Below are 20,393 nucleotides of genomic sequence, written 5' to 3'. Positions count from 1 at the left end.
TGTTCCAAATACATGACAAGTTTGAATCTGAAGGCCTTTAGGTGGGCGTATAGATAAGAAACTAGATTTCCCTCTCTTGCCGTTTTAGGTTCAGAAAATTTAAATGACTAGTTATGTCTGCAGCAGAGGCCAATTTCTATACCCACTCTAATGAACACAAGAAGTTGAGGTGGAACAACTGTTCAGCGACTCATCCATTGCAATTGAAAAATGGCGAAGCTTGCTCACATATTTCGCTATTTGATTCACGATGTTTTCACCAATGTCTGAAACACGACGGGCAATGGTATTTGCACCCAAAGCTACATTTTCAAATTGTTTTGAATTTTCCGTGCAAAGCTCCTCAGTCACCTCTAACAACATTTATTCAGTGGACAAAAAGATCTTCGCGGGCCGGATGAAATGACCTCGCGGGCCGCATCCGGCCCGCGGGCCGTAGTTTGGAGACCCCTGATTTAGACAAACAAACATGACCTCTAACCTAGCAGGTCCACCAGTGCTACCTTGCTATAGTAGGCTTGAAAAGTCTATGTAATCATTCTAAATTTTAAAAAAATCTTTTTAAATATGGCAAGCGATAAAATTATGGTTACATTTTAAAAACTTACAGCTGTTTAGGAACCATTGATTACACTCATTTTATATTTTTGTATTGAATATAAGCCGTTTAGAATTATTTTATCAATTCAAATGTTTTAAAAAACCGCCCTCAACCCCTCCTTGAAATCAACCGGAGTGGCCAGGGAAAGTAAAACAATGAAAGTCACTACAATTGTTTTCCATCATATAATACACAACAGTGGTCAATGAAAAAAGAAAGTGGGCCGCCCAAAGAAAACATGGAAAAGAATGGTTGAAGAAGAGGCGAAAACAGCTGGGCTCACATGGGCACAGATTAAGGGAGCAGCCCAAAACCAAGTCCGCTGGAAATGTGTAGTTGCAGCCCTTTGCTCCCCAGGGGCCACAAAGGAATGATGATGATGATGTATAGCCTAGTATTATATTTATCTATATATATAATTCTCTTCTGGGATCAGTTAGAAAACAAGCTGCAAGCGCGCCTTTGCAGTCCCCTCTCTTCCTCTCTATCACTATCACTACCACCCCCACCCCACCCCCACATGATCTGGTGAGCGGTGTTCACTCTGTTTACATTTTACAATCATAGAGACGGGTTTGGTGACGGCTATTAGGGGCAGATAATTGAGTTTGAAACGATTGTAAACTTAGAGGAGGTAACTAAGAGGAGGCTGCTTTCACGTGGGGGGGGGGGAGGGGGGGGTTTAGTGTTTTTAAGCAAATATTTTCAGTGACAGCATTGGTACTGTCGAATTCACAAATTATAAATTACTGAAAAGTAGAAAAAAAACAACTAAATAGCGGCGTATGATACGCAGCGGGTCGGCTCGTATTAAATAATATAACATCTCCTATCATCACAACAGCCTGACTCAACAAATCTAAAAAAAATAAACGTGTTTGCTAAATTACTATTATATTACTAGTAATTATTTGTTTGAATATTTCTAGCCTTAATAAAACAGGAAGTCATTTTGTAGTTATTACACAAATGTTATAAAATATTCAATTTTGGTTGAAAAATATGCTTTCTGGCAACAAACATTTTGGAACCAACTTTTCAACCTATTATAAGAAACAGCAATCCAAGTAAAAGTAAAAATAGATGGTGGTGTGACCTACTTAGGTCTTTTGCTTTATTTAGTTTGCTTGAGTTATGTAATTGACCTTGGGAGAGTTGTTAGTTCACCTGATCTCCTCGGTCAACTGAACTTCGTCACGTCATGTGACTTGGATTTTAATCCTTATCAGATCCTCGGCCAATGGTCTTATGGCATTGAAGATCCTTAACCGATCCTCGACCAATGGCCTTACAACATTACAGTAACCTCCCTTGGTTTTGATCCTAGATAAAAACTCGACACGAGAAGTCTAAGAAGACTTTGACCTAGACCCCGGGAGACACACTGCGGTGTGTGTGTGAGGTTTTATTTGAATTATTCAGTTCGTGGTGGTATATTTTAGTTCCTCACCATACAAGTTGTATGGTTATTCAAGTGTTTATGAGGTATTGCTTAGGTGTGATATTTCACCAAGTTGTATGGTCATTCCAGTGTTTATGATATTGTATTGAGGGGTCTTATTTCACCAAGGCCTTACCTGTGACTTTGATATCTAATTGTTAGATATATTTCAGTATCTTTGAGTTATCTGTTAGTGATTTTTGTGGTTTATTTATTGCTCTTAATGAATTATACTTTGGTGTTGACTTAGTGTCTATTGTACATACTTGTTCACAAATTAAATAGTGGTTGTCAGTTTCAAACAGAGCATATCAATGTTGCGAGTGTTGTTTTTTTTTATTTAAATCTTTTCTTGATATAAATGAAAGTTTTTAAAAAGTTATTCAAGAAGTTCAAAATATCCGTCACTTGAGATAAACTGCTCAGGTTTTTTCTCTATGGGAGAAAAATCCTGACATACCAGTCTCTGATAACAGAATCTTCTTTAATTAAAAAGTGCTATTAGGTTACTAGTAGTTAATTAATATATACACTGACATTTGGCTTGCTAATGTCAATGCTAACCCCAATCCTACCATGTGCCTCCCTAATTTCTAACCTTAAAAATAAAACTAATCAAGATCACAATATTACTTATACTAATAACCTAACACACCTTTTTTTGGAAGTCAATTATTATTGGACATTATTGGTATCTTCAATCAACCCTCTAGAGTCAACAGTCTCAGTCATCTAGACGATCTAGATCTGCAAGTCCAGATTTTAGTATTTTTTTAGTTAGCCTATTTTTAGATCTAGAACTAGATCTAGTATAAGAAGTTGCTTACATTTATTTACCGTTAATTTGATACCAATTTAATTTATCAAATTTAATCGGTAGCCTAGAAAATGATTTGTGAAAAAATGGCTACAATGATACGACTTATTTTCGGTGATACGGTGGGTTCATTTTCAAAGGAGTGTTGCTGTGAGGCAATAGATCTTTCACTGCTGTTCACAAGAAAGGTGCCGTCTGCTAGATTTCTCCCCACTCAAATACACGGCAGGCAAAATGGGCGGGCTTAGTTAGCTGTTGTCTTGATCAAGTTATTTTTTAAAAGTTTTGTTTTTACCCTGTATGATTTTTAAAACATTAATGAATTAGTTTAGTAGAAAGCAAGTTATAATTTTCTATAGTTTAGAATATATTTTCAGTATGTTTCGAACAATATTAAATAAAGCAATTCACGTTTTGCTCACTTGGCAAGTTTGCATTAAACACTAATCTCCATTGTTAAAACTAGGCGGTATCGTTGAATAATACGCAAAAATAATGGTTTTTAAGTATATATTTCTGAAATGACCATGAAAAATTGTTTAAAAAAACAACAGAAAAGCTGTATCTTTGTTTTCAGCAGCCATCATTACCATGATGACGGTAAAAATGTAGGTCAAGCGATATGCTGATCTAGTATTTATTATTTAGGGCTAATATTTAGTTTTTAGATTCTAGGTAAAGAAGGGCACTTCTTACTTTTTAGAGCCAGAGTTTTTTGTACCTGTACATGTAGTAGACATGTAGGTACATTCTAAAAAGATATTTTCTAGTCTAGGTCTGCCTAGAATCTAGACCTAATCTATTTGTATTTGTAACAGTATGTTCTAGATTCTAGATAATAACTGGAAAGATTCTGATTTCTATGATACACACAGTTACTTTATAGTAAGCTTACATACAGAGTCACAGTGTCAGTAAGTAAGTAGACTACATACACGCACTACACACACATTCAATTCACGTATTGACACATATTAATAATTTGATTATTAGGCCTATAGGTAATCTATTGTTTTAGGTACGTAAAATCGCCCATGGTTAGTAATGTACGAAAAAGTTACCTCATTGTTAAGGCTTTAATTGTGATATATTTGTGTCAAATATTATAGATTAATGAATAATAAACCTAAATCAATATATCAGATACCAATATAGGCAAGAAATTAACTTTAAACAGCAGTGTTTGCGAGCAGGATTTGCTATATAAAAGGCGGCCATCTGTAAGTTAGAGTGGCTTCCCATGAATCTTGCGCTCTAAGTTTACTATAAAAATAATAAACATGATGGCTGTTAGTGTTATAGTAAATGAAAATGGTTGCATCTGTAGGAAACATCGCTATTACTGAAAAGTTTTAATGCAATTGTTTAAAAACATGTGTAGTATTGTGTAGATCTACATTGAAACATTCAACGGTAAAATCACGATATAGCGTCGGAAATTATTGGGTAATGTTCGTTGAGTTTCGGTAACATTCGTTACTGTAAACCATAGTTTATTTGACCGTTGAAAGAAAAATAAAGTCAAGTGCATTAAATTAATGTTTTAACTTAATTTAATGTTTAACTGACAAAAATTAGCTACAATTAGTAAATCTAAATATTATTATTAAAGTCGAGTGTAGTAATTAATGTTTTTTTTTTAAGAAACAGAAAAAAACTTGCAGAAGATTTGCGACAACCAGCTCTAGTTCTGTTAGTAAATAAGACGATTAGATTTTCTAAAGTTAAAAGTAGTAAGAATAACTAGAATAATGTTTAGTAGCAGCAATAATTAGCACATACACTTAAAATAATTAGAAATACAAAATAATTAGCAAAACAGTATTTAAATTGCAACTAAAATCAATCATTGCACATTTTTCAACATTATGTATTAAAAATAATATGGCGGCAAATAAATGATTGTTTACAGTATTTCCGGTGGTTTCCGGAACGGCTCGACAGACTACGCCATGGTTTTACTGTTTTTTACTGCTGTACAGTTCCGGAATAATAACCGACGCTATATCGTGATTTTACCCATTCAACATTGTACATAAATGAAACAAGGACACATTTTTGAATTTTTCAAAACATATCGAATCCCCTTCAAAATTTGAAATAATTATTAAAATTTAAGGAGTCACCTGTTTTTCACATTACTAGTCGCAAGTGAATTTACGTACCTAAACGATAGATTACCGGCCCTTAGTACTAGATTTCTAGATCTACCGTGACTGTCAGTGTCAAATGTGTACTGAACTGTGCACAATCAGTAAAAAATCATTTAAAAAGCCAAAGGACTCATTCTTTCATTTTCTTACCCACATTAGTACTTTAGTAGATCTAGAATCTATCCAAGAAATAGAATTGTCCAATTAGAAATAAGGAGGCTAATTGAAAAATCAATCCACACTGGATATGACTGAAATGAAACATCAACCGTTGCAAAAAGCTGAAAACAAAACAAAATAAAAAGCAAGTCTAGTTCCAGTTTTTTTTCTTTTCGGGTACCTGCAGGAACACCGAAAATAAACAATTAGCCAGATTTATGACGTAGATCAACGTTTTGCTGGCCAAAGCTATTTAAATTAAGACAAGAGAAGTTAGCCGAAAACAAATGTAATAAACGTTCAAAAGATGGCTATAAAAATGTAGATCTTGTTATAACAGTTAGATCTATATTGATAGAGACAAGGCTAATTAACTACTAGATCTAGAATAATCTAGATCTACTAATAATTACGCACATTTAAAACGTTTTCCCCCTGTGATAAAGCCGGCTAAATTCAAGAAATCTAAAAAAAAAAAAAAAAAAAAAAAAAAAAAAAAGAAAAAAAAAAAATAAGTTTAAAAAGAAAATACAGTCTTTTAAATAGTTCTAGATCCAGATTAATTAATATTAAGAAAGACTTACATGGATAAAACACTTAGTAATGCATATGTTTTTTTAATTATTAATTTTTTTGTCTAACGTGTACCAAAGGGCGTGGTCAGTTAGTCTTTACATAATAACAGAACAAATAGGCTTTATATAGGTGTATCTTTTTATATCATATTCGTCGTTGCGAGTTTTGTTTTCTGCATAACAGTCAGACTGCAGCGCACGAACAACAATAAAATCAGTGGATTTATGAAAATTCTCGTTGTTAAACAATATTAAATACGAGCCGACCGGTCGTATCATATGCTGCTATTTAGTTGTTTTATTTTCTACTTTTCAGTAATTCATAATTTGTAAATTCGACAGTACCAATGCTGAATGCTGCCACTGAAAAAATTTGCTTTAAAACACCATCAGTAGGTCGTTAAGGACGATAACCCCCCTCCTGTCCCCAACCCCAACCCCTTACCCTACACCCCCCCCTGTGAAAGCAGCCTCCCTTTAGTTACCTCCCCTAAGTTTAAAATAGTTTCAAACTAAATTATCTGCCCCTAATAGCCGTCACTAAACCCGGCTCCTCGATTGTAAACATTAAGCGTGAACCACAGCTCACCAGACCATGTGGGGGTGGGGTGGTAGGGATAGCCTAGAGAGGAAGAGAGGGGGGCTGCTAGACGCGCTTACAGCTTGGTGTTTTCTATGGTCTCCATGAAGAGAATTATATATATATATATATATATATATATATATATATATATATATATATATATATATATATATATATACAATTTATATATATAGTTTCAGTACACGAAATATAACATGAGAGAAACGAAAAAGCTAATTAAGACACTTTGCATTATCGTGTTAATACTATATAAAGAACCCAGTACCATAAATGCCGGCCAAAAAAATATTCAATACCGGCATTCGAATGGGGCCTGAACTGGGAATAAATGGTAGACCCTAATAATAATCATTAAAAAAGTTTTAAAAAACCCACGTTTTCTGATTGAACTAAAAAGTAGAAAATAAACGCTATACATCACAATAATGCAAGCGATCACTCTACTATAAGCGATCAAAAACGTGGGGCGCCGTGATTTTCTTACAGTTTCTAATACTGTTGACTCTCTATAAGCTCCCTAATAAAAGTCAATAGTATTATCTAATCAATAGTAATATAACTTTTACTTCGGCGACCCACGTTTTTGATCGCTTATAGTAGAGTGATCGCTTGCATTATTGTGATGTATAGCGTTTATTTTCTACTTTTTAGTTCAATCAGAAAACGTGGGTTTTTTAAAACTTTTTTAATGATTATTATTTTCTACTTTTTAGTCTTTGTCTGTTTGTTTGCATTAAAATCTTGCTATCGATTTTATCTTTTCACTTTTTTTGGGTAAACGAAGACAACTCGTAAAAAGACAACTCGTAAAAAGACAACTCGTAAAAAGACAACTCGTAAAAAGACAACTCGTAAAAAACACGTTGTTTGAATACGTTACTGACTAGAACACATAGATTTGAACCCGTGTCGAGTGGGATAGCAATCGTGTGCCCAACCACTAGACCATATCGTCTCCCCCAAACTGGCCTACCTCCTGTAAGTTTAAACTCGGTTCAAGCTAAATTCTCTGCCCCTAAGCCTGTGGCGACATGTGATCGTTCGCTTCACTGCGCGCGAGGTACGCGTCGCTGGTTTTTTTTCTAATGGCTAGCAGAGGAGAATTATATATATAGATTATATAGCGGTCTAAAATGCTCAATAAAATGTTTCCATTGATCAATTTAGTAATAATAACAATTGAATATTCAATGGTCATCCAAAAGAAAGCTTCCCTGAAAATTTCAGCGCGCTAGCTAACTGGGAAGTGCCAGAAATTTCGATCGCAAGATTTGATTGGAAAGACAAACAAACAGAGAAAGCAAGTTAAAGAAAACGTGGGAAAATAATAAAACAATGTCATGTTACGATCGAAAACTAGGTATATCCCAGTAACCGGTGACCTTGGATAATTTCTAGCAAGGCTCGATTCAAACTTAATCGCTCCCTAACCTGTTGTTTTATAAATTGGAAGTACCCACCAAGGTTATCGGAGGCAGTTACTGTATAGATTTTTTAAAAAACAATTTATATGCTTTCAAAAAAGAAAGAAACATGCAACAAATTTGTAGTACGTGTAAAAAACTGGTATCTTCAACAATCTTGTTTAGCTGAAAAAAAAATTTGGTTAACAAAACAGGAGCTAAAAATTGTGGCATGCATGAGTAGAATTATGCAGATTCGTTGGCCAGATAGGGGTTGGTGTGGTCGAGTCGGTAAAGCTCATGGTTGCTAAACCGAAAAGTATCGGGCAGATGAGGCTCGTTAGCTAGGGACAGCCACTCTTCTAGGAGAGACAACTCCAAAATCAAACAACTGCTACCTTGTAGTTTGTTCTTGGTTGGACAAAGGCTATGGAAGCACACCCAAAAAGAAAAGCAGGCTGAAATCGGAGTCAATGGCACATAACCAGTTGACACGTAATCCTTAATTGTGATGGAAGCATGGCAAAGCTCATGGTTGATAAATTCGAAAAAAGTCTCGAGTTCAAACCCTCTGGCAGATAAGGCTCGATCCCTCCCAACACTAAAAATTAAGAACGAAGAAGAAGAAGTTGGCCAGATATGATAAGCAAAATCAATCTGCAATCCTCTCCAAAAGAGAGTCCGAGTGAAAAAAAAACACAACAAAAACAAGGAGATAGGAATGGACAGGGCATACAATATCATCATGTATAAAACTAAAAAAGCAAGCGAAAAGGATCGCCTAAACAGTCGAACCTGCACGGAGCCTGGCTATATAACTGAAAAGTTGGCAGCCCGTATATATTTTCAGACAATATAGGTAATGATTAGATTTAAAATTCTTTGAACGCGAGCGCAACTGTAATGCGATAAGATTAGCGCTGTGTACTTAGAGTATTAAGAAACATAAATCATGTCAGTAGTCCTGTCTGGGGTCAAACACATACACACACACACACATAGGCTACACGCCCACGGAAACGCATTGTGTAGGTGGGGGCGCAAATTTGATAGTCGCTCCAAGCACCGGAAGAGGTTGCTACACCACTTCAAGGGAATTCTGGCAGACAGCCCTAGACATCACTGAAGGTGCTTTCCTCCCATTACAGGATGTACACGAATTAGGATAGCACTGGCCTACTGGAGCTTACGACACAAAGGCCCTTACACACAGCTTCGGGTTAATGAACTTTGAGAGTAAAGGCTTATGTACACTGGTTGGAATACCTGGACACCTTTTTATTTGTTCTGCTACAACCTAACCAATACTGCCATCGAGATGTGGCATTTGTTTAGCAAACATGTGCAGTGTTTCCCATTTTATGCTCATTATAAGCTTAGCATTACGAATTATCCTAAGTGTTAATATTCATAGATTTCGTCTCTGTCTAAATATAGGCCTATATCAGAAGACTACTCACAACTTTCGTGATCTGACCTTTTGATCATATTCACTTCTTACCTCCCTTGAACCAGCCCTTAGTTTGATCATTACAATCCACGCTAGTCACGTTGAACCATTTAAATCCCCAGCTCAAAAACTTTGGCTACACTTCGTACAAGTAATGTAGATGGGCCACCCCTTATTTGTCCACCAAAATAACAAACATTCACATACTTTTATAACTTAAGGATAACTTTAAAGTGAAAAGAATGTACATTTGTAATTTTAGTGTATTCTTTATTAAAGAAAAGAAAAATAATGAAGAATTTACACAAAAATAAAATATTACCGATGGCTAACATTCTTATTATGCTGATTGTCCTGTTGTAAACTAAAATATGATACAAAACAATTTACAAATTATTGTACAGTTACATTCACAACTCATTAAGAATAGAGAGAACAGATCAATCCAAGCAGAAATTAACACTGGTCACAATTAACTGACCTGAGATACCAATTGTCATTGGAACAAAATGTAAAATCGTAAGTCATGGGAGAAATGATTAAACTCCCTGTCATGGGAGACAATTCCTACTGAGAAATTCCACTCAAACAGCACCAGCTTACCTAACTTAAAAGAACTAGACCTAATATACTTTACATTTACGACAATGTATTAAAAGAAGGATCTTAAGCATTCAATTATTCCCTAACTCTTATAAGAAAGAGCTTTAATCTTAATAAACAACCAGTTACTTCCCCTTCAGAGGCATGTTTAAGTAGAATTCACCTTTCCAAAAAAAATTGAGTCAAGTACCCATTAGAGATGAGTAGACTCAGGGACATTGTGATGGAATAGAGCTCAGGATCCGAACTCAAGAATTTCGGGTAAACAGTTGAAGCATGACCATTTGACCACAGTAAAAAGAATAGTATTTTATCTTAACAGAATTTCCTGAACAAAAAACCCTCCTCAGAGTATGTTTTAAGCTATTTAGAACAATATATCTAAATTTCTTTATCTATGGCAGTACAAATATACGGCCACATTTTTCTTACCACATCATCCAGCTACAAAAATCAAAATGTTACAAGTAATATTTTTAAAAAATCAAACAGTAACATGTGAATTTCCTTAGACCTCTGTAGGCACAACTAAAACATCAATCTATCAATCAATCTAATCAGTATAGAGTCTTATAAAAAAATAAACCACCTAAAACCCTCATACAATTATATCCAGATACCAACTAAATAAAATGCCAGAGAAAAGTCTGAAGTAAAGAAAACAAGCATGATCAAACACTCAGTACAAAATGAAAAAGCTGAGGTATAGTATGGAGTGAGAATAGGGCTTAAGCTACAGTCACAACGACTAGGGAGCACCGAACTTTTTAACACACAACACAGAGTAAAAACATGTAAATGTTTGTCAGCAAAAATGTTAGATCATCCACTGCTATTGATCCTACAATAGTTCAATAAAAAATCCAGGATACAATATACAGTCTCTAGAGCAACTCTGTTGTTGGACCAATAGGACTATGTCTACATACATAAAGGTGGGGATTACAAGGGACTATTCTATTATAAATCCATGGAATTACAAAAGGGATGAAAATTTGGGGGTCATGAGGTTTATCTGATTCCAAGAGAAAAAAAAAGATCTGCTGACCACAATCTAGTGATCAAGGATTTTCACTCTTCAAACTAGAGGTGGGGGCAGTATGCGCAGCCTATGAACAAGTCAGAAAAGTAAATATTCTAAATATAACAAAACCTGATTAAAATATGGTTTTTTAAAAATTGCAAAGCTATTTGTATGGAGATAAGAAGCCAACCTACAGTAACAGATGAAAAAATGTCTATGTTCAGCAGTTAAAGCTTGTCACAGCTGATTAATTAAAAATTCTTGTGCTTGAAAAACATACAGAAACATACAGGCTATTTTGAAAAATGACCACCTTCAGGGTTAAATGACTTAGCTGGTTAATTACAATTTACACAAACTGTAAAAAAAACAACAGTTTTTGCAAAAGAAATATAATAATGTACATTAACTCAACTTTAATTTTTAAAATTTGGCACCCTTATGTCAGGATTTCTAGTAGTTTTTGGTTAAAATGCTCTAAGGTAAAAGAAATTAGTAATTATGAATTACCTGATGAAAAAAAAAGATGTTTGGTTCAATGTAATGGATGAGCTTAAGAAACAAGTGTTTACATTTTAAAAATATATATCTGAAGACTTCAGTAATAAAGTTGGAAATTTAAAAAGGAAAAACTAAAAACTAACGCTAAGCATAAAATAGATATGCAAACAAATCAACAACAAATGTATGACTACTCCCAAATTATGCAATATCGTTTTTGTAATACCAACTATGTATATATTTGAAGCAGAATAAACATGTGAACACTGTAAGATATTATGAAATAAATTAGTGCAGTTTAAGTCTTATGATTCCATGACATAACATAACCTATACAAATATCACAACTTATGGAGTAAATATAATAAACAAAATACAAATTTCTCATATTAAAAAAAAAAAAACCCAACAATTCCTAGTTTCACTTGAGATGTGAATTGAAACTAGTTAATAAATAGCCTAAAATAAATTAAGTTGATTGAAGTTTTTACGTAAGCTTCAAACTGTATAATAGAACTAACTGTGGAATTTAATCTGGATAATAACATGCTCAGTAAAATTAAGATTTGAAATTACATAGGGAAAATTTGAAGGAAAATGTTCTGAACTGTTTTTTTAGCAAACAGCCTAAATCAATAAAGGACATAATTTGATAGAATTAATACAAAATATAATTAGGATAAAAGAAATATTAACTGTTATTGTGTTACAACTTTTGTTATAATAATTCTTAATTTTTGCAGAGAGAAACATCATATTATTAACTAAAAATTTTTTTTAGCAGAAATTCAATCACTTTCTTTGCAACAAAAACAAGATAAAAGAATAAGCACCACATAATGAACTTTTTACAGAGTGCTGTTTAAATAATTGCATGAAAAAGCCTATACAATCTCACACAAAACTTAAAATATGAGATATTAAGATCTGTTTCTTTTGAAGTAAAAAAAAAGTTTTATAAACATCTTTCTTTGGTTTCAATGTACGTGAAGCAACACTAAAGGTGACTGGTAAACGAGCATATTGGCAATGGAATAGCACAATGAATACAAGTGTGACAAACCAATGGTAAACAGCACAATGGATACAAGTGTGATGACATAATGAATATAAATAGACACAAATTAAGTTTCGTTGTTACAAGATAGAACTAAACATTAACAAAAACATGGAATAATTCAGGTCACAATTAAACCTATCATTTGATGTACTAAGTAACATTTGACACAGCAGCAGTGGGAATGTACAACCCTGGATGTACTTAGGTAGAAAATATACATTGACAATTTCAGCTGGTTTGGGGCAAGAGCAGTTTCATCATAGTTCAACAATCATGTTAGAGTACAATATTTAGGATTCCTTGATGGAATGGTTACATGACTTTTGGAAGCATTATTGAAACAAGCAACTTGTTGGATAAGATCTGTTTGTTTAGTTATGACCTCAACAAATAATACAAGACAGATCAAGTAGACACATTATTACCACAACACCAAGTGACAACATTGTAACAAGTTTGCGTTCATTTAATAATCCGTAGTGTAAAATATTCTCAAGGGTTCAAAAAATGTTTCAATCCTAATAGGTGACTAATAACAACTGGATAAGCCAATGATAGCAAAGTCAGTAACCCTACCCTGACACAAATTCATTAAAAAATACCCCGAGCTTCTTCGCAGTCAATGCTACCTAAGTATATATTTGATGAACACTGAAGCAAATTGAGCAGCACTTGGCAAAATGAATCACTTCACTGAATATCTCTTAAGGAAGACATGGAAATACAAATAATCATTTCCATTATTTTATAAGATGCTTAATTTTTTAATCGCATTAATTTCAGAGTTTAAGCATTCATTTGTATAATTTTTTACTTGTAAACTTAGATATTTTAAAATGGATTAAATATGTTAAGATTATGTTAAAAAGATGATCCTAACAAATTAATTATATAAATTAGCAAAACATCTGAGTAAAAATAATTTGTATGCAATAGTTATATTCCAGTCCAGCAAAATTTAAATGACTTTTAAACTACTGTGAACCGCCCCTAGAAATATTTGCCCTCACCAGATTAGAGATTGTAGTTCAACTAAATGTGAAGTTAAAAAATACATGTACAACTGGCAGCCTGTGAACAACATGCATCAAACCAGGCAGCTACATTATTATTTTAAAAAAAAACATCAGTGTCAGAAAACATTTGATTTGAAATTAACTATTTAAATTTGCTATGTATATATTTTGTTAAAACTATTTAATGTTACTATGTATCTTAAGAGTTACGTATTTCTAAAATTAATATTTTGGCTGTGAATTTTTTTTAGGTAGAACTCAAATGGTATTGAGTTAATCTCAATTGACATTTTTAGCTAGGATATCATGAAATGCTTTTGGGTTTTCTATAATACTTTTTATTTACTAAATTGCTTTTAGAAATTTTTGTAAAATGTCAATAGGTTAATATTTTAAGTTTTTCAAATAAAATGACAATAACAACTGTCAAAATTATACTAAATTTCAAAATACATCCAATCTTCAGAATCATATAATTTTAAAAAATGAAATCATTGACAAAATAATACATATTTATAGTTTTAGCATTACAACTGTCAATTTCACAATAAATGTAAGCATCTAAAAAAATAAATAACATTGTTTTCAACATAACAGCTTGATGTAACAATAATATGAACATCACTACATAACGCCTGCCATCATCTACTGAGCGAGCGGTTGGAGGAAAAATTGAGTGAGTGAGATCTAGCATCATTTTCTTCCTCAGCTGACAACAGCATATCACAGTCAGGGTCATCCGATCGCTCAATACGGCTGTAACACTTAACAGAGTCGGAGTTGTGGAAGTATTTGACCCGCCCCTCTGGCACTGAGTTGACATAAATCATCTTGGAGTTTTGGATTGAGTGCTTGAGGAAATTGTCAACAACCCAGAAAACAATAGCCTGGAAGCAGATAAACAGTGTTTTAGCATAAAATATTTCACAACTTATCAGACAGTTTATTTAAGGGTAGCTAGAACACTATTTTCTAATACACTTATCAAGTATAAAAAAGTTCTTTGAGAAGTAATTATTTATAAGCCAACAATTTAAGAAAACACTTTATAATCTAATCTAGATATAATGCTTCAATAAAAAAAACTTTTAAAAAAAAACTGCTACAGTGGAATAGGAATCAAAAAGGTTGAAGTTGAAACATATAAAAAAAAATGATAGTAGACTTACATTAACAACTAATGGTACAAGAAACATGACTAGAACAATTTCCAGATCTGGATTAGTTATGGGTGCCATAATAAACTTGCGAACCTGCAGAAAATATAACACAAATGGAACATAAGTATCAAGCATATTTAAGTTTATTATAAAGCACAGATAGTCTGAAAGATCCAACCTACAGGCCTCAAAATCAACAAGTTAAAAAGTTTTTGTACTTTTTGCCTAAAAACCAGTCATACTTGATTTAATGTGAATAAACTTTTTAGTTTCATATCTATTACTTATGACTTCAATACACTTAATAAAAAATAAAAAGGTGAATAAATGTAACACTTATTTGTGTACCTCTGTCCAAAATTTAAAAAGCACCAGTAGTGTCATTAGAAGTTTGGTGACCACCATGACAAGGATATACAGAGCACACTGCCCGACCCAGGCATTACACTTTGGTGGGTCCCCTATAAAATAAATGGTAAAACACAAATGCATATAAAATAAATTCATATTGAAGAAAATGTAAACAAACTAGAAGCAAATGAGAATTAACACCTACCATACTCTCCAAAGTACACAGATTTCCACCCATAACGGTGAGCAAGTATCTGACATGATTTTAGACCTAAATAAATAACTAACAGGCCCACTGTTGAGTCGAGCAAAAAGCTGATAAAATACCTGAAAATAGTTATATACAGTTTTGTAAAGTAAATCACAATTGCAGAACAATACATAAAAAAATGTATGACTGCATAAGTAATGAAATTAGGAAATTAAAGCTTTACATTAATATGAACATAATTACCATGTGCATGGGTCACCTTGAAAAACATCAGACAAAAACAGGTTGGCAAAATGTAGAACAGCAGCACCAACTCCTTGTTTTGAAGTGTCAAAAAACCTTACAACAAAAAAAAAAAAAAATTGGGTAAAACATGAGTGAATCATTCATGCATATTATTACACTGATACCTGAATATACAACTATCATACATACCATATCATCCATGGTCGTCTTGAAGGTTTTGGCTCACAATATCTCTTGACTGAAGAAAAGTTTCAACATAGATCAATCAAACACAATTTCATGCAAATTTTCAGATACAGAAATATGACACAAAATATACTATGCTTATACCTATACAAAAACATAATCTAAATAGAAATATATTGTTGCTTTTTTACTATGGATAAAAATTATGACAATAATCACAACAAAATTAATCGTACAATTTTAAAGCCATCTCTACATTATTTCAGAATTTATTTTACAAAGGATACAATATTTCTTAGTTTAAAAAAAATTGCAAAACTTGCCGCCCTAACAGAAATAAGTCCTATACAACAGATTCACAACCATGTATAATTAGGCTATTGCTATGGTAATGAACATTGCTTTCAAGCAGATGTCATTGTCTATTGTATTTTACATTAGTGATTAAAATACTTTACCTATGAGGGATGTGAAGGCAAGAAAAGCAAGCACTGCTTGAACAAATAGTCCCAAAAATCCAGTCAAGGCTCCTCTGCTACAATGCAATCCTGTCTCATTGCTTGAGTTGGGCTCAATTTGAGCTAAATCTTCTGACATTACTGACTTATTCATCAAAGAATAAGCACTAAAATGACTTGTCTTTTCTATTATATGATCATTATTCATAAATTCATTCATTCTGATGAACAATATGTCCTATGCATGGTTTTTATTAGTTCTGTGTAAGTATACTATCTGATACAGATTATAAGTAGGAGGCATAGTAAAATAAACTTTGACTTGCTCCACATTCACAGACCTAGATTTATTGAAAAATGTTTAGTATTAGGCCTAATATAAATTTGTTAATAAAAATAAAATAGATCTGCTAGCCACACAAATCTTCAAACTTTTTAATACTTTCAATAGTTAAATAAATAATATTCCCAGTTATGCTCAAAAACCTTTATAAAAATAAAGCACAAAATTTAAATGAAAATTTTGTTAACCCGACTGGGGCTTATTTATAGGCATATGTATTTTTTAATTATTTCCATTTAAAACACAAAACATCATAGGTTTTCAGCTAAGTAATTATAAATATGCAATATGCCTACTACTACAAATTAAATGTGTTATTTTTAAAAATGACAGACAAATCACTGTTAGACAAAGTACTTCAAATAGACAACAGTAATAAGTTTAATATAGGCCTATATGATGATCTATGCCTGCCCCTGAAGCAAGTAAGTTGTCACACGTGTGATAATGTTTGGAATTTGTATATTGCTTTGCTCAAGGGTAATCAATTTTAATGCAATAGGCCCATTTAAAAATATAATTGGCAGCAAATCTTGAATATTTTTTAACTCTGCAGGGATCAAGCTTCAGGAAGATTGCCCCAGTACCAAGACTGTCAAAGGAGGGTTGACATACCGAACAAATTAGGTCTATAGGTCTTTTTCCTAAATAAACATTGCTAAAATATTTAGCCTAGTGAATTTGAACATGAATTAATTTAAGGTGTAACTCTAGGTAGGGATCATTGAAGACACCAATGTCCAATTAAGACTCTTCCGAAAGTAGGTGTGGTCATAGTATTGTTATCTCAACTAAATATATGGTTAGAAATTAGGTTTAGGCGTATGGTAGGACTAGGGTTGGGTTAGCACTGAATATTTCATTAACAAGTTATCTGTAGTTAACATAAACTACCAGTAACGTAACACGCCTTAGTATAAAAATTCCAGCCTAGGTATGGAGATAGTTGTTCTTTTATTATTTATATATTATTAGGTCAGATTTAACTAAATGCAACAAGCCCACCGGTTGATTGATGCCACACAGGGGGATCATTCTGCAAGAGGTGACTCTAAATACAAGGCTCTTATCCAACCAATATTATTTTATTAATTTTGGGAATATCAGAATATATCTTCCCAATCTAGACCAGGGCTAGGATTAGCATTAAGGCCTAGTTAATTTTCATTTCATTAAATGATAAAATAATAGGGCTATCTAGTATCTAGATCTATTATTTTTTATTATATTAATTTGTAATTAGGCCTAGTAATAATTACTTTAACTAGCCTACTCTACTACTCTCTACTAAAACTTAACTAGTCTAGTTAACTTGTCTAGTACCTTGACCTTAGATAAACCTTAGATTTATATTTCATTTTATAAAAATAATGATAATCAAGTTCTAAAGTTACACTAGGCCCTAAGAAGTAATTAGTAAAGTAGATCTGAGTGGCCGTCCGATCTGCACCATGCACAACGCTGCGATCGCACTCACGTTAAGTCACGTTTTCGGCTATAGCTACTTTATTTTAATGTTTTATGCAAAACCGCAGTGTTTGGCACGTCATATTTTCATTTCTGAACACTTCTATGTATAGTTCATGCTATTTCGTTTTTCTGAAAATTGATTATAATTTTTTAAAAATTGCATGGTACACATTTTCTCCTTTCACACTCTCCCGGATGTACCGACAGAGTTCGGGATTAGCTTCAGAACTTGAACCAATCAACAGTTAGATAAAATGTAACACTAAAAATAGCTTCTAGATACATTCAGCTAACTGTACATGTCAAGGTTGATAGGGTTTTCTCTTCTAAAATTAGAAAAAAGGGGCGATTACATGATTTTTGGTCCCTATTGGTTTTCTTACCCAGACTGCGCTCACTACTCAGAATATTGCTTATTAAATAGGAATTTGGTTTAAAAATGTTAATTAGATCACTGGAAGGATGGGGAAAAGCATGACCTAGTTTGCCATAAGGTTCTTTGGACCTGACAGGCTCAGCGGGAGTCATGTGACCAGGCAAGCTTCCAGGTAGGATAAGTGGGTCACGTGACTTGCTCGGCATAATGGGTAGGCTGAATAAGGATCATTGAAATATTTAAACATACTTATAACACAGTATAGGCCTACACATAAAATATGCAGCATATAATGGTTATTTTATTTGTTTAATTAACTTTTAACAGACTCTAAATAGTCTAAATGAATAAAATAAGCCCTGAGCACAATCTGGATCGATCTGGGTCAAGTGAGCGCAAGTGACTGCAAGAAGAATAACAAAAAAAAAAGTGATTGCCGAGGTGGTTCACCTCCATAATTTGAATTATCTCCAATGCTATGCGTAGGAATACAATATGACTCATACCTAATATAGTAGAATGGATGTAGACTTACAGGATACTTTCGGTTTGTTTGTATGTGAAACGGTCATTAAATAGCGCCTAATGGAAATTGGGAGTTCCGCTCACGAGTGCAGATCTAAATTATTTGACCCATTTTAATAATTTATTATTTCTTTTCTTTTTGCAAACTGCATCAGCCAGGTCAATGCATCCAATTTCGTCGACAAATTTAAAATAGTCTAGATCTAATCTTATCATCTAGACTAGATCTAAATCTAGATCTAGAGCAAATTACACTGTCCGGACACACACCGCGAAAAAACGCAACTTAAAACTTCCATGCGGTCTCATTCAGTAACCGCTTAACATAGGAAGGAAAAAAAAGTATCATATCTATCCGCAATCATTCTACTTTAATAATGTGCGTGTCATTTTGTATTCATACGCATAGAACTTTAGCTATTCTTGTTATAGTGACTGGGGGGTCTTAACATGTGTTCGGACACATGTAATACAATTTCAAATGTGTTCGGACACCTTTACCCGTCATCGGACAAAGCACTTTTTGTTCATTTAGAATAATTTAAAGTCAATTTAATGAATAAAAACATATATTATATGCATGTATATTGTGTTATTGATTGTTTGTGAGGTAATTTTAATAGTATAAAACCTTTTTCCCACACTCCCAAAGTTCATCCCATTCAGCCATTGCGGCTCGCGCAGTACGCTGCTAAGCCAGCCAGATCACATGATTCCCCCTCCTCTTTCGCATTCCACTGCCTTCTTGACCTTATTTTGACCCTTTCCCTTCAATAACCAGCCCCTTTTATGCTCTAAATTCTTATTTAATAATATTTTTGTGTTGCTGTCCGGTCCCATGTAAGGTCAAAAAAGTTAGCGAACACCCCTTTTTTATTGTTCAAGCACAAAATAACCCATTAACCTTGACATTTACGATGTTCCATACATATATAGAAGCTATTTATAGTGTAACCTTTTAGCTAAGCGTTGATTGGTTCAAGTTTTGCCCCTAAGTCCAACCCTAGGTCACTTCATCCGGCTGGTGTAAAAATAGAAATGTGCGTACCATGCAACGTTAAAAATTTTCTAAAAATAATTCTTGAGAGAGGAAACGGAAGTACTTGACACGGAAGTGTTCATAAATGAACAGTTTACGTGCAGGCGCCGTGGTTTCGCATGAGACATGCTAATTAAAGTTTCTATGAGCCAAAAACCGACGAAGTGTTCGGTCCCACGTAGTGTTCGGACAATGTAATTTGCTCTAGATCTAGACGTCTCGGCTTAAAGACTTAAAATTGAACTCAGTCGCCTATAAAAAAAACAACAACTCAAAACTAAAACTGCTCAAATCCTCTCGTACAACAAATGATAGATCTAGATTCTAGACGATAAATCTTACATCTAATTTTTAAAAGAAAAATGGATCTGGGATCTACAAATATGAATCTTTGTCTTTGACTTGGACTAGTCTTAGATCTACTTATTTATTTGACGTGACGATACCCTGCCACAGAATCAATGTTTTTAATTTTTACTTCAACCAAGGTTTTGCCGGAAATATACCTATATGGCCCAGATATAATTTAAACTGATAAAGCCAAATTAAAATTTGTTTGGAGATTGCAATTTTAGATAGATAATCCGTATGTTAATTAACAATGGATAAACAATCAGAAGA

At 33.4% G+C, this 20,393-nt stretch overlaps 2 protein-coding genes across 11 annotated transcripts in view; both read right to left on the bottom strand.

The window, feature by feature from the left end:
* Positions 1 to 5,359, bottom strand: part of LOC131944623 (inositol 1,4,5-trisphosphate receptor type 1) — a 45,430-nt gene extending 40,071 nt beyond the window's left edge. For all 9 annotated transcript variants that reach the window (XM_059305316.1, XM_059305318.1, XM_059305317.1 and 6 more), the window contains exon 1: positions 5,163 to 5,359. The gene's annotated coding sequence lies outside the window, so the exon portion shown is untranslated. The remainder of the gene's footprint in view (positions 1 to 5,162) is intronic.
* A 4,927-nt stretch (positions 5,360 to 10,286) lies between these two features.
* Positions 10,287 to 20,219, bottom strand: LOC131944656 (store-operated calcium entry regulator STIMATE). Of its 2 annotated transcripts, none has more exons than XM_059305425.1 (8): positions 20,115 to 20,219; positions 16,020 to 16,360; positions 15,565 to 15,613; positions 15,373 to 15,468; positions 15,124 to 15,245; positions 14,916 to 15,028; positions 14,577 to 14,660; positions 10,287 to 14,294 (listed from the first exon to the last, which is right to left on the bottom strand). In XM_059305425.1, the coding sequence occupies exons 2-8, from the start codon at positions 16,237 to 16,239 to the stop codon at positions 14,049 to 14,051; spliced, it is 930 nt and encodes a 309-aa protein (XP_059161408.1). In that variant the 5' UTR covers positions 16,240 to 16,360; positions 20,115 to 20,219; the 3' UTR covers positions 10,287 to 14,048. The 2 variants fall into 2 exon arrangements, with proteins under 2 accessions (XP_059161408.1, XP_059161409.1); XM_059305426.1 differs by having other exon boundaries at positions 20,152 to 20,218.
* Between the last annotated feature and the right edge of the window lie 174 nt (positions 20,220 to 20,393).

The sequence above is a fragment of the Physella acuta genome, unplaced genomic scaffold, assembly GCF_028476545.2.
Source record: "Physella acuta isolate Inbredline_101_S28 unplaced genomic scaffold, ASM2847654v3 ptg000502l, whole genome shotgun sequence".
Taxonomy (NCBI): Eukaryota; Metazoa; Mollusca; class Gastropoda; family Physidae; genus Physella; species Physella acuta.
Note: the sequence above shows the minus strand (reverse complement) of the source record. Positions and strands in the feature narration are given on the sequence as shown.